This window comes from Amblyomma mixtum, chromosome 2 (genome assembly GCF_055824585.1).
Source record: "Amblyomma mixtum isolate Tamu chromosome 2, ASM5582458v1, whole genome shotgun sequence".
NCBI lineage: Eukaryota > Metazoa > Arthropoda > Arachnida > Ixodida > Ixodidae > Amblyomma > Amblyomma mixtum.
In genome coordinates this window covers 122,493,024-122,508,413 of record NC_143013.1, presented here as the reverse complement: position 1 = coordinate 122,508,413, position 15,390 = coordinate 122,493,024, and the positions used below count along the sequence as shown (strand labels likewise).

The window sequence follows — 15,390 nt, the reverse complement described above, 5'->3', positions numbered from 1 at the left end:
TTTCAGTGCTTCGATGCGTATCGCAAACTGCTGTATCGTTCTGAGTCTGCTGAACATTACTTAATTTTCTGCGTAATGATTTAGACCCACCTCTCGTTTTGCATGTCTAGGTCCACAATCATGCTCTACAATTCTTCCCCCGAGTTTCTCGCCAAGACAACATTTTTCACAACGGACTAGAAGCTCGTTGAATAACTCCAGTAAGCGCATGCTCAATAGAACTGGAATGATTTGTCTCCATGCCTAATACCTTTTCTCGTTATGATTGTATCGCTATATTTATGGAGGACTCTGGCGTCTGTGCCATCGCTAGAGATATTTTCCCGTACTCTTACATGTGCTTCCTCTATACACTGGTTCCGCAATGCGGGCATAGCTGCAGAGGTTCTGACTGAGTCAAATGACTTGTCGTAATCTATGAAGGTTACACAATTACACTGATGTATGACGTTTTCAAGATGCGGTGGCGCTACAGTCGCCGGTTGGGGGTAACAACTCGAGTTATGGCATCGTAGTAAAAAAACAAAAGAATTTTTTTTACAGTAGTTTTCGAGCTTCAGGTACGCATGTTCACAGAAGATCTGTTTTAAAGTAGCCTATCTTCATGCGCCATGATGCCTTCCGACATTACGGCAGGCGCTTAGCGAGCAATCTTTCAAATAAAAAGATTTTCTCCCTACTCTTGCACACATAAGCCGCAACAAGCAAGGCCAGACATGCCGGGTTAAAATAGTTCGCATAGGATGAAGGACGGAGTCCGCAGTGAAAGAGATCGGTCAGTAAAGATTCCAAACTGGCAAGTTAGTTCATATTTCTGATCGGTTTCGAAGCGCGAAAACAACTACTCACTTCAGCATAAAATCCCACTACACTCTAAGAGAGGTACTTGCAGGCTAAATGTTGCCAAGGTAAGCTAAAAGCGCTCGAAACATCCGCGACGCTCCTCTTATGCAGAGTTACGTAAGAAGAGAACTCGCTTCCTATATCACTTGTTTCTAAGGAAGCACGACTACTTGGCTCCTAGATACTCTACTGCTACCCCAAGCCTGGCTTTCCATCCTTATTTCCATCCCCAGAAACCACAGATGTCTGCATTCCAAAAAAATAACTGCTTCTGTTTGTACATCTTTTACTGCAGCTTAAGTCTGAGAAAACGATTATCTTCAAAGGTAATTGTCCTACAGGCGGCTAGATCGTTGCACCTACGTTTTACATATGGGAAGTATATCACATAGATGAACAAATGATGTTCCCATTCGGTGAAGTACGAATGAGAGCAGTTCTATCAATCCCAGTCTATTTTTCAGCAAACGGGCGAAAAAGAAGAACGGAAGCTTTCAGTGGTTTTGATATAGATCGTCTTGAGATTGCGGAAGACCCATTCTGAATGAGCGAAGTCTGTTTCCTATAGACTCCACTGCGCTCCCATTTTTCTGATCTCACAGATTAGGTGGCATTTCCCCACTGCATAGGACAGTCTTGCCTATTAAATCTGCGCTGTAAGTCCTCCGATTGTGTGTGAATAAAATATACTGTATGACGCCCTAAACGTGGGGTTGAACCATGTCCTGAATCGGTTCCGAACGCTTCCTACAATTTGTTCCGCTCGGCATTCAGTTCCAAGAGGAAGAAAAAATATATATTTAGGCTTGATTCGGTAGGGATTACCTGTAAACATGGCAGTTCGTTGCAGGTTTTTCGTTCATTTTCGTTCCCGGTTCTACACCCTGGTACTCCAGCACTAATGAAAACAGCCTAGAAAGCGTGGTGGGGCACATTTCTCAACACATTTTGCTGCTGGGTTTAGAGGGCTGAACATGCCACAATTTTACAAGCATATAATTCATCACGAGAACCAAAATTTCATTTATTACAGGATAAAACTGCTACATGAGCCCAACAAACTTTGATTAAAAGCAGAGATGACAAACGCGAGATGCGTGTTTACGTTTCTTTTTCAAAGGACTGCGTGGTGTTCCTTGTTCTTTATACTGTGGCTCAAAAACTTGTGCATTAATATATCCTACTTCCCCGAGATATAACGGCATACGTATTCCTTCATAGAACTCCTTTTTCTATCCTTTCGATGCACCACGTTTACTGCCGCTCTCTTAAAACACCATGCATAAACACCTCTGTATGCTTGGACCATGTCGTTGTCCCTGCGAACCGCTGTTTTCTGTTCTTCATTTCTTGTTATTCTCAGCAAACACGGATAGAATTTTATGTACATCAACATGTCTGTTCGTACTAGGTTCTAGGAACAGTAGGGGAGAGTTATTAGTAGAGTTCGCAGATAGAAATAATTTACGGATTATGAATACCTTCTTCCGCAAACGAGCAAACAGGAAGTGGACTTGGAAGAGCCCCAATGGTGAGACTAAAAATGAAATAGATTTCATATTGTGCGCACACCCTGGCATCGTAGAGGATGTGGAGGTCCTCAGTAAGGCCCGTTGTAGCGACCACAGAATGGTAAGGTCTCGTGTTAGCTTAGATTTGAAGAGGGAACGGAGGAAACTGGTGAAGCGAAAGGCTATTAACGAGTTAGCATTAAGAGGGAAGGTAGAGGAATTCAGAATGTCGCTGCAAAACAGATTTTCCGCTTTAACTGATGAAGACGACCGCAGTGTTGAAACAATGAATGATAATCTTACAGCTATCGTTACAGAGTGCGCCGCAGAAGTAGGTGGTAGGATGGTTCGACAGGATACCAGCAAGCTATCTCAGGAGACCAAAGATCTGATTAAGAAACGCCAAAGCATGAGGACGTCTAACTCCACAGACAGGATAGAACTAGCAGAGCTATCGAAGTCAATAAATAAGCGCAACGTAGCCGACATAAGAAAGTTTAACATGGAGAAAATTGAGCATGCTCTAAGGAACGGCGGTAGCCTAAAATCAGTGAGGAGAAAACTGGGCATAGGTAAAAACCAGATGTATGCGCTAAAAGACAAACAGGGCAATGTCATCAGCAATATGGATAAGATAGTTGAATTAGCCGAAGAGTTCTACACAAATCTATACAGTAGCGAATGTAATCATCAAGTTACTGAGGGAGGCAGTCAAGCACAGCAATGGGACATCCTGCCAGTAACGAAGGAGGAAGTAAAGAAAGCCTTAGGAGCAATGCAAAGAGGGAAAGCAGCTGGTGAGGATCAGGTAACAGCAGATTTGTTGAAGGACGGAGGAGAGATTGTGCTACAAAAACTAGCCACCCTCTATACGCAATGCCTTGTGACCTCGAGAGTACCAGAAGCTTGGAAGAACGCTAACATTATCTTATTTCATAAGAAAGGAGATGTGAAGGACTTGAAAAATTACAGACCAATCAGCTTATTGTCCGTTGCCTACAAGGTATTTACTAAGGTAATCGCTAATAGAGTCAGGACAACCTTGGACTTTAGTCAACCAAATGATCAGGCAGGCTTTCGTAAAGGATACTCGACAATAGACCACATTCACACTATCAATCAGGTGATAGAGAAATGCGCAGAATATAACCAACCCTTATATATAGCCTTCATTGATTACGAGAAAGCATTTGACTCGGTGGAAACCTCAGCTGTCATGCAGGCATTGCGGAATCAGGGTGTAGAAGAGTGTTATGTGAAAATATTGGAAGATATTTATAACGACTGCACAGCTACTATAGTTCTCCATAAAGTCAGCAATAAAATTCCAATACGGAAAGGGGTCAGGCAGGGAGACACGATCTCGCCAATGCTCCTCACTGCCTGCTTACAGGAGGTATTCCGGGGACTGGAATGGGAACAGTTGGGGATAAGAGTTAATGGAGAATACCTGAGTAATTTGCGATTCGCTGATGACATTGCCTTGCTAAGCCACTCAGGACAAGAACTGCAAAGCATGATCAATCAGTTAGACAGGCAGAGCAGAACGGTGGGGCTAAGAATTAACATGCAGAAAACCAAAGTAATGTTCAACAGCCTAGCAAGGGAACAGCAGTTCGCAATTGGTAGCGAGGTGCTGGAAGTAGTAAGAGAATATGTCTACTTAGGGCAGGTAGTGACCGCAGATCCGGATCATGAGAGGGAAATAACTAGAAGAATACGAATGGGGTGGAGCGCATATGGTAGGTTCTCTCAGATCATGAATGGTAGCTTACCAATATCCCTGAAGAGAAAAGTATACAACAGCTGTATCCTACCGGTACTCACCTATGGGGCAGAAACGTGGAGGCTAACAAAGAGGGTTCAGCTTAAGTTAAGAACAACGCAGCGAGCTATGGAAAGGAAAATGATAGGTGTAACGTTAAGAGATCGGAAGAGGGCGGAGTGGGTGAGGGAACAAACGCGGGTTAATGACATCTTAGTTGAAATCAAGAGGAAGAAATGGGCTTGGGCAGGGCATGTAATGCGAAGGCAAGATAACCGCTGGTCCTTAAGGGTAACGGAGTGGATTCCAAGAGAAAGCAAACGTAGCAGGGGACGGCAGAAAGTTAGGTGGGCGGATGAGATTAAGAAGTTTGCAGGGATACAGTGGCGGCAACTGACAAAGGACAGGGTTAATTGGAGAGACATGGGAGAGGCCTTTGCCCTGCAGTGGGTGTAGTCAGGCTGATGATGATGATGATGTCTGTTCGTAAGCGGATGGTCAAAAACTTGCGGAAATATTGAAACTCTAATTTAGATTACAAATGCATCCAGTGCATAAAATTCATTTCCTGGGACTCCTTCCGTGTCCCGGTAAATGTGCGCTATAAAGTTTAACAAGGGGAAGCTTTGGCCCAGTTGTTCTGACATGTTGGAGAGGAGGAATAACCGCGAACTTGACAGGACTGAACAACGAGAAGAGGACAGGACGAGCGGTAACTAGCAACTGAAGTTTATTGAAAAAAGACATGTAGCAGCAAAGGTTGCATCTGCGCATAGCGTACGAGAACGGAGATAGTGTCACGTGGAACACACGAGATAGTTGTTCCTTTCGATGTATTTCATTAACTATCTCGTGTGTTCCAGGTGTCACCATCTCCGTTCTCGTACGCTATGCGCAGATGCAACCTTTGATGCTACATGTCTTTCTTCAATAAACTTCAGTTGCTAGTTACCACTCGTCCTCTTACCACTGTCCTCTTCTCGCTCTTCAGTCCTGTCAGGTTCGCGGTTATTCCTCCTCTCCAACGTGCGCTATAAAACTCGCAGTAGAGGAGCGATCGTTCTACCGAAGTCAACCTCAGCAGCAGAACGTCGAAGCCGCGCTAATCCGCCACTGTGTGTCCTAGCACACAAGAGCCACGCCGCGTATCACGATGGATATTTTCCTTTATTTGGGGAATGAATCAACCAAAGTAACAACTACCGTACTTCCCCCTCCACTTCCTTCTGAAACGTATCATGAAGCATGAAGCGTAGTTTGGAGATGCGAATTAGGTGCGCCAGCATTTCGCTTTTCCCTTCGGTTCTGGTGTTCAGATCCAGTGTTGACGGATGACAGTTGTTCGGATAGCAATGATAGGTTAATGTCCATATATGCGTAACTGGTCATTCTCTCCATACATAGATCCCTGGGAGTTTTCCTACCACTCCTGGCTCAGTGGTGCAGCGGCCAAGTTAACATGCGCCACTGCTCTTCTACGGCAGGTGCTGCCATTGGTGAAACTTGGGTTACTTGTGGTGGGATGCGACCCAGGTTGCTCTTCCCGGGCAGCCTCTCACAATTAAATGAGCTTCCGCCGGACACGGTGGGCAGGTGAACAGCCTACCACAAAACCGGCTTCAGACAAACAGGGAGAAAAACCGACAAACACACAACGGCTAAATCCGGGGAATGGCCAGTATTAGTAATAGCGTACTAAAACTCAAGTGAAACATCTGTCTGTTAAATTCAAGGTCAAATTAGTAACCTGCTCAAAACGGGAAGTAAGAAGCACCGGTCTCCACGGCAACAGCCACAATAAGAAGTCACTGTGCAGGTTAACTCAACTTGCGCGAAACTAAAGTGGGAACAGCATGAATCGCCATCGAACGTCGCGTTCTGAAGAGCATGAGGCCATGCTCCTCAGAACGCGACTTTCGATGGCGACAGTCGCCACCTACCGCTGCCGCTTGTACACCTGCACGAAGCGGCGAGACTTTGCGATAGAGCTACACGTTTTGAGAGTGGCATCAATTGCCGCCACTTCGACATTCTGTCAACTCTCGTTATCAGGGAAGGGTAACTACGCTAGTACCTCGTTATTTAAGGCGAAACGGCGTAATGATTGATAAATATGATTATGAAAATCCCTCTTTTATAATGAATTTCATTTTTAAGTGGCAGAGCGCAGTGGCGCTGAACTATATTTTTCGCTGCACAGGGAGGCGAGTAGGAAGTGATCAAGATATACGCAGCAACACCCTTTCTTGTCGCCCTAATACTAGCATGCCTTCACTGAATTGTTTCGATGCATGGCTCTTGACAGTGCCTCCTCTAGTATTCTCATGACGAGGCGAGTGTCGGCAGCTTCGCTGAAACGGCGATGGAAGAGCTCACCTCGCTCGAAAAGTAGCTAGATGCGAAACCCGCAAAGCTATGTGGTACTTGGACTTGTCTTGGGAGCTGCTTCCGGGACATCGGCGGTATTTCCCGCGGACCCAGAAGCTGAGGAATGCCATGAGCGACAGAGCGTCGGCCACTGCCAGACCATCACGTGATGACGTCGCCGGCGTATCGTCGCGAATCATCGCCTCATGCGGTCAGCGCTCAGCGGTCAGCGACTGTGGCGTAGCCAGAAATTTTGTTCGCTGGAAGGGCTCATGTTGCAGCGCGGCCTCCTTATAGTATTTGTGGAGGTATCAAACCCAAGAATAATAGCTGCATTGGCATTGACAGTGCCTTTGTGTATTAAATAACGCAGCGCACTGTCTAAACAAGTGAAATATGTATTTTTTAAATGAAACAATGTTTTCGTATGTCTTAAAAATCGTGGCAGACATAACTGATACCAATTCTTCAATGTTTTTCCGTATGTAATAAATATCACACGAAGTCTAGAGCTATATCAGACCGAAACCAGTGAAGCAGTGCATGCCGCGTGTATGAAAAACGTAAAGGCCATAAAATGAGCAAGTAGAGAGCAAATATTTTGATAAATCTTTGTCGTTCCAGAACCTTTACATTTTTGTACATGTGCATGGCCCAGGGAAAAATTCCAACGATGCTGCCCTTCGTTCCAGTGTACCGCGCAGCAGCAGCTGTCACCGGTCATGCATTGCGAGTAATTGCACCGAAATTTTAGTCGCAACAGCGAGCATATATATAAACGGGCAGTTCTGCAAAAATACATTAGAAGTGCGAAGATAAAATGGAGTATTAGAAATGTGAAGATAAAATTTGATAGAGGACAAAAAAGTGCCACTGGAAAAAAGGTCCCTGTATGTATACACAGAATCTCGCAACAAGATATTTAAATTGACGTATGTCTCCATTAAATCTACTTATTTAAGCAAATGTCACTCTATATAATGGGTCAAACAAGGCAAATAAGCATCTTGCGCAATCACAGACAGCAAACATTACACAAGGAAAGACAGACGATCCAGGCAAGAACAAAAATATGATAGCAGAAGTCGCGATATGTACTTGGGCCATGCTGCGGTTGGTGAGAGTTCAAAAAAATTTAGGGCGGGGGGGGGGGGGGGCTGATACCCCCTTTGCCCCCCCCCCCTCCTGGCTACGCCCCTGGTCAGTGACTGTAACCCCCCCCCCCCCCCTTTCTCCCCCAGACTGTCATTTAGGTATCCTCCCTAATAACGGTCTCATTTTTTAGGCACAACGAAAAGCAATGTTCCATTGAGCCTCTTTGATCTGACTAGTTCACACTGACAACAGTATGCCGTCTTAATATCCCGGCATAAAGGTAAGAGAAAGCAAGGGATAAGCAGCAGGCTTAGAAGTAGGCTGAGTTTTTCAAATATTATTTTGTTCCACACGGGACGACGTGTCGAACAACCTTAGAACCTCGTACTAATGAAACTGCACTGCGTCTTCTCGTACCCAGAACGTCAGAGCAGATGGAAGCCAAATCACCAGAAGCAACGCTGCCCGAGCACCACGAACCAGAACTGTACGAGGAGCGATCAGAGCGGTACGCGGCTGCCAGCGCGGCCATACTGGACGCATTCCACAATGCATTCAAGATCTGCGATGACCAAGACCAGCAGCAGTTTATCGACGTCGGATGCGGACCAGGCAATTTTACGTTCAAGTATGGAGCGATGAAAATGCTAAATTCGGAACACTTCGTACACAAATTTTCGGGCGTCAAATGAGAGAAGCACTAAATAGATAAATAGAAAGCGCCGCGTAAAACTGAGGACTAATAAGCGCTGACATATCCGCAAAACACCCCAGAGCTAAGTCGCGAGTATAACGTTTAAGCACACTGGTTCATGATAACGTAATTGGGAAACAGCACAAGGTGCATCTGAGCTAACATTCTGTATATGTCGAGCTACGCAACAAACTGTGTCAACAAAACCGCGTGTTCAAACATAAACATCCGGCGATTTCACCTTCGAAAACAGACTTGCCGATCGCGAGATGAAATTGCAAGTCCTTTAAAAGTACTCGTTTATTAGGAAGCGTAGTTTTTGGAAGTTTAAAAATAGAGCGCATAGCGTAGATAACTAGCTTTTTCACACTTAAACCAAGTTATGCAAAAACCTCTGTTCGTAATTATAAATCGTGTGAATGAGTGTGTGGGTCCACGAGATTTTTCGGCGTATTATTATGGCCATATGGTCTCTTTTCAAACGAAAACTTTTCATTACGCATTTTTCATATGCTTCTTTCTCTCACTGGCCACCTTAAATGAAGCACTCCCAAGTGAATAGAAAATTAGCTGAACGCTGCTTAAACACTGATGTCACTTTTGCGAGCATCAAAACCTTACTCACTCAGCCCCATGTTCATTGTACGTTCGCTATACTTTAATTTTGGATATTCTAAAACCCACTCACTTTCGATGCCCAAAAGTGCAAGAATAAAGATATTTTACCGGAAAGTGTGACGTTCAATGAAACACTCGACAGAATATGTCAAAGCTAACGCAACAAAAATCATAAAGTAAAAACAAAAACACGCATTACAAACTGTTGCACCCATTCTTTATTCGCTTCCGTGAAAAACGCATTCGGCCCTGATGTTTCAGTTAGTTTTGCCGCCGCTAACGGGTGATGCGGAGCGGAAATCGTTGAGCTACACGCTTCTCCTACCAAAGCAATCATCGCAGTTCTAGGAGAAGCTCTCAAGGTCCTCAAGGCAAGCTTCCGCTCGCGGCACGCCTGTTTCTTTAGCGTGCGGACAGAAAGTTTCGCATAGTTCGCTTCAAGTTACCCGTCGTATTCTTCCACCGGTTCGGCGTTGTGTTCTCTCTCGTGTTGACCACGGTTCACGGACAACGCTTGCCTCAGTTTGCCGGGAACGGGAACTAAAAGCAACTATTACTTAAGCGTAACAAGTCTACATCGTGCTCACTGCTTTCCCTGGGCCTTTCAAGATGTCTCGATGGATCACATTTAAAGCAAAAGCGACTTTTTAGTGTGCCTCTCTGGCCGCCACCATGACGTGCATGGCTTTAGCCATTCAATAATAGCGAGTTGACATCATATAAGATGTAAAAAGAAGAATGGCCGAGTGACTTTAGAACAGAACTAATAGGCCGCTATGCTGAGTGGCTTAGGCTGGGTGCTGTCCCAAATTCCTTTCAATGTCCAGCATTATAAGTAGACTAACCGCGCAATGCGTGACGCCGTTACAAACACTTGAGAGCCCGAATTTCTTTTCTTTTTCACTGTGACAAAAACGGTCTGCTCTCCTCTCCCTGTATTCTTTACTAAAAAAGCTTGTTCCAGTGCTAGCCCCTAGCTATGAGCATCCGTGCAGCTAGCCCCCGTGTCCTTCTCCCTGCAGGTACTTGCTGCCTCGGGTCCCTCCTTGTCGGCGGCTCGTGGCGGCTGACTATTCCGAAAACATGCTCAAGCTTGCCGCTCAGAAGTTTCCGCACCCTAAGGTTGAGTACCTGCCGCTGGACATCGTGGGAGATGTGGATGGGTTCGTGCGTGAGCAGGGCCAGTTCCAAAGGGTGTACTCGTTCTTCATGCTGCAATGGGTGAGGGAACAGCGCCTGGCCATGCAGAACTTCGAAAAACTGATGGCGCCCGGTGGAGAGTTTTTCATGGTGCTACTGACGACTTCCCACTTCGCTGACCTGAACAAAGTTATGATGGAGCACCCGCAGTGGAGCAAGTATCGCGAGGTAATTTGCCTGAGTGCTCCGAAACATCATCCTTTAAGTAGGCACTGAGAAGACCTGCATCAAGTTTTGCTCACGATATTGTTTGTTCGGCAGCAAGGGAAGTATTTATCGGTGAAAAAGCTTGATTTAAAGTTGTAATATTTTGTTTCACGTAACTGAATTTCTATTCGTGGCGTCAAAGCGAAAGGGATTCCATGCTCACTGTTTGGAAGTGACCTTTTGTGAGAGCCAACCTCTCAGATCCACACACAAGTTCTGTCTTGAGTAATCGCAGTCTGCTGGCAAAAAAAAAAAAAAAGTTGTGCTGGCGGTACCTGTATTTCATTTTTTGGTCCATACTTGGTTTTAAAAGGGCCGTGCACAGTGTAATTGCCCCATTTTTCATTAAAGGCGGTCAACTATACGATAATCCCATTCTTAAGAATGTTTGTTTGTTTATTTATGGGGTTTAACGTCCCAAAGCTACTAAGGCTTTGAGAGACGCCGTAGTGGAGGGCTCCGGAAATTTCGACCCCCTGGGGTTCTTTAACGTGCACTGACAACGCACAGTACACGGGCCTCTAGAATTTCTCCTCCAAAGAAATTCTAGCCGCCGCGGCCGGGATCGAACCCGCGTCTTTCGGGTCAGCAGCCGAGCACCATAACCGCTGAGCCACCGCGGCGGCCATTCTTAAGAATAAAGTGATGTTACCACCCTTTTACATTTCACATCGCATTGACCATCGTCATAAGGTTGGTATTCCTTCATGTCAAACCAACCATTATCACAATTCATTCATCCCAAGTACGTCTGTAAGCTGGAATCACCTTCCCGGATCTATCGTCGAAATTTCTGATAATTCTATGTTTAAATCTGCTTTAACCAACCTGCTGCTGTCATAAACTCGAGAATCTTTAACACTGTCATCTTTTTTTTTTCTTTTTACGGTTGTTCCACTTGTTTTATATGCGCGTGTTACTGCCTTTTGAACGTGATTTCTCTTGTCGTTTGTTTTTATTGTATGCTGTTGCTTTTTGTTGTTGTTTTCATGCTGCGATATGCGCTGCTAATTTTTTACTTGTTTTGACGTAACCTGTTTGTTCGTTCTTTTTCTGTGGGCTTCATTTATGTCTAATTATTAAGTGTATTTACAGCTGTATTTTTCGTTTCACTTTCGTGTGTAATCCACTCCCCTCTGTAATGCCCTCTGGCACTGAGGGTAATGAAATAAATAAATAAGTAAATAAATAAATACATAAACTATCGATAGCGGCAAACTTCGATCTGCGCTCACTGGCTCTTTAACTGTAGCCGTTGCACTTCCTCTAGTGAGGACGTCTTATAAACGTGGTGTTTAATGTGTCAGTCTCCAATGCGGTTGGCACTTTTCGAAAAACTTCCATAATTTGATACCCGCTGCAACCAAGATGGGCGCAGCACTACTGCCGGCTTTGCCTCAAATGACTTATTAAATGCTAAAATCGCAACTTCCTCCAAAACTACGTCACGGTTTCCTTTCGGAAGAATGTTTCCTTTTTCAGTAACTTTTTTCTATAAATTAGGGCATAAAAGAAAAAGGAGATCTCAGTGAATTTCACGGGGATTTAAAGAATAGCCAGGCCATGCGGGAATTTTCATCGCATAAAGGTATCACAAAGCGGCTATATAAATCACTGCCATTAATTGCCGATAGCGATATGCGATGCGCTCTGCCCAACACATAACCTCATGTTAACGGCTGTGAATTTTCTTTGGGTGACCCATAAGACATTTGAACCTAAGTTTATTTTCTTCCAGTTTCCGAGCAAAGAGGGTCCACCAAGAGAACAGATCGACTAATTTGGGAATAAAAACGGTAGTTTGGGAATATCGAGTTCACACAGAAGACATAGTTGCGCAACTCACGCCTGACATATAACCTCATGCTACATAACCACTTCTTTCCTTTCGTTCCATTAAAACGCGCATTCTGATTGAGTAATACTTCAAAGTGGATTAGTAAATGCATTTTTCTTTGAACAGTTAGCCACAGGTGATTATAGTGGACGACTTTGCTCTCTGGTCGGCCCCGCTTGAAATACGCTGTGCAGCACGTGACATTAAACATACAATGGCGCAACGAGTAGTGTTTAGTAAATTCCTTCATATTGGCTTTCATTCTTCCAGGAGGAGAGAAAATACTAATGAGAAAATATTATGAAGTAAAGCAGGGGAAACTGCATGAATTTTCCAAGCTGCTGCAAGGAAAAAGTGCCCGGAATAATCTATTTGACGTCTACACAAGAGAATATTTTGTTACGGCATTGAACATTTCGTTGCGACATAAAGCTTCTGGCGCCCTTTACACTGACATCAGAACTGTGAGACGCATTTTAAGCCGACGTGTAAGAATACCTTATACGCAAAAGCATACGAAGTGTGCCCTAGGGCCTTTCAGTTTCCTGCCAGTTCTGCTGAAGGATTTTTTTCTTTACGCACTGCGCTCTCAGGTCCAAAATTTTATTGCTGTGAATGTCGCAACAAAACAAAATTTCAAGTTGCAAGAAATGGCGACACGTTAAAGCATACTTTATATTCATAATAGACGAAAACATCAAACTGACTCAACCCAATACCATTCGAGTAAAGAGATCGCGAAATGTTCCCACCAAATTTTCGAGACATGCCCCACGAGGTTCTGAGTTGAAAACCGGGTTTTTTTTTGGAGGAACTAATTGTAAAAAAATACGTGAAAATGTCACCCTTTATGCTGCGAGAACAAATTTTCTGCGAATAGTTATCACGCAAATTTCTTGGTGTTTATTTCTCTTTTTACTTTGTGTTCATTCCACGCCATTTTCCTTCTCACGTGTATCTACTCCGCAGGTTATCGAAAAATTTATGCCTGCAATAAGTGGCACGAGAGACACAGAATGTTTGAGGAAATACGCAAGGGCCCTCATAGAATTTACCGATCTCATTCCATTGGCCTGCGAGGTTTTCTCATACCCTGCTGCAAAGCGGACCAAAGACGAAATGATTCGTGAGTATCTTGCACCTGCAGAACTCTAAAAATGGCTGTTATCAAGGGCCGAGAGAAAAAAAGCTTGATGAGATATCTCCGCTCTTTTCTCTTGCTATTTAGTTCTATATCTGCATGTCTTAGGAGATGAAAGAACGGTTTAAAAGGAATTCGAACCAACTTTCGCAACCTGCTAAACAACTCTCTGAAATTAATTGTTTCGCAACAAATAGATTACCTTAGTGCATCCGAGTGTTGGAAGCGCCGCACATTTTTATGTAAAAAAAATGAGCACAACATGCTAGGCGACTGCTCTGAATGCTTGCAAAACTGCGAAGAAAAAACTACCATTGACGGGAGACACATGCCAAAACTGCTAACGGGAAACGCCCGTCCATTATTTTTTACCTCTATGGCTGCCTTTCGCATTCTTCTTAAAGGTCCACTGGCTTTAGTCAGTCAAACGCATCCTTTCCGCTCCACTCAAAGATGCGCTCTAAAAACATGAACTAATCAGCTTCTAATGCTCTTCATCCTACACTCAGGCTGCAGGAGGCGTGTTAAATTCGTAAAATATATCTGTTTTCTTAATTTTCGCAGCTATAGCTCATCTTCGAGTTCTTTCTCGCATGAGACAGCAAGTTTTTCCCTGCCTCAAATTACAGCCAAATTTACAAATTTTATAATTTTTTAGCAAAGAACGCCATCTAAACTCTGCCAGAAGGCAATTTCCGGTAGGCTTCAAATTCACCTGTCACGTGATCCTTTAAATGCGATGGCAATAAAAGCCTGACAGAGAAAAGAATGTGTCATCTGCCATAAAATTCGCTCTTTCGCTGGAACAAGGGACTTCGCCAGACCGGATAATTCAATTTAGCTCGAGAGAAGTGACGGTACCCAAACGGATGTGACGTCCCTTTCGTTAAAAACATCGCATTGCCAATTGCCAATTGTATCGCATTGCCAACGCACAGGGTAATTTGGTGTACCATGTGAAATTTTGTACTCAATTTGTTGCTGTAAACTTCCGCTCACTCGCCAGCTCTTTTCTGTGACGAGTTGGTGTGCGTGCTACCGCAACATTTTGCGCAATATTCAGAGAAGCTTTGGGACAGCGATTGCGCTATCCGAGTCCCTTGTGCACGTGCAAGACAACATTGTTCAGGGTTATCAGGTGACAGCTTTGGTTTGTTTCGTAAGACAGCACCTTTATTCGATAACGTAACAAGTGACAAGGAGCTTTGATCGTAGTGCAGATGGGCTAAAATTTCTTTTATCCTTTTCAGGGAATTTTCTCTCCTTCAACGCCGTCTACCCTTTGCTCAACGACGAGGAGAAACAAGCCCTCTTGAAGTTTGTAACTGAGTTCACAGAGAAGCTTTGGGTCGAATCTAATGAAAGAAGGGCCATGGATCGGAAGGTGGTGGTTATCCATGCGCAGAAACCTCTCCACTAGACTGAGTGCATGCTTCTTTTTACACTAACACCAGACTTTTTATCAGTAATACCAGAAAACTTTTTCGAATAAAAGCATTCCTTTCCCAAAATGTTGCAGACCCCAGTGGAAGCAACGTCGATCTGACGTTGCCGACGTAATACTGACGTTTGGTCTATATCTGCCGAGGTTTGGCTTTACAAACCACGATGCCTGCATCTTACTGTGTAAAGATTATATCTATTGACCAAGCTGTGACATCCATGTGAATAAATGAGTGGCTTTAAGTCGTGTATAAAAACCTACCCGTCTGGAGCTCCCAGTCGTCTTAATCATGATAAATAACTGGAGCACACTTCATAAAATTTTCAGTGTGCTCAACCAGGAAACGCTAGACTGCACGTGGACTACCCACATCAGCACAGGTTTGTACCCCTTAGTCAGCCCGTGTAGGCTTCACAGAATGGCATCGTGTGGGACACAAATGAACAGTCCCTGCAGGCTGGTCAGAGTGACCCGAATTATGCCCACCAAAGCAGGTCATTTATACTGCTCGCACTAAGCTCGCTGAAGGACGTCTATTCATCACTGTCATCGCGACCCTGCCGACTACGGCCACTGCAGTGCAAAGACTTCTGTCAAACTTCTTCAGTTAACTCTTTTATGTGCCAGCTGCGGCCACCTTAACAGGCCAAACTACATTCCACCCCCTG

At 44.4% G+C, this 15,390-nt stretch overlaps 1 protein-coding gene across 1 annotated transcript; it reads left to right on the top strand.

Annotated features, from left to right (window-relative positions):
• Positions 1-8,012: 8,012 nt before the first annotated feature.
• Positions 8,013-14,698, top strand: LOC149360752 (4-vinylphenol methyltransferase 1-like). Its single transcript, XM_089569388.1, has 4 exons — positions 8,013-8,209; positions 9,916-10,261; positions 13,107-13,263; positions 14,529-14,698. Exons 1-4 carry the CDS (start codon positions 8,016-8,018, stop codon positions 14,696-14,698), a joined length of 867 nt encoding a protein of 288 aa, XP_089425514.1. The 5' UTR covers positions 8,013-8,015.
• The last annotated feature ends 692 nt before the right edge of the window (positions 14,699-15,390 follow it).

What these genes read in the sequence shown, in the direction of transcription:
- LOC149360752 (XM_089569388.1), top strand. Translation starts at nt 8,016, where the DNA reads ATGGAAGCCAAATCACCAGAAGCAACGCTGCCCGAGCACCACGAACCA. An exon ending in CCAGGCAATTTTACGTTCAA is followed by an intron (nt 8,210 to 9,915) that starts GTATGGAGCGAT and finishes TTCTCCCTGCAG; the next exon opens with GTACTTGCTGCCTCGGGTCC. An exon ending in GACCAAAGACGAAATGATTC is followed by an intron (nt 13,264 to 14,528) that starts GTGAGTATCTTG and finishes TATCCTTTTCAG; the next exon opens with GGAATTTTCTCTCCTTCAAC.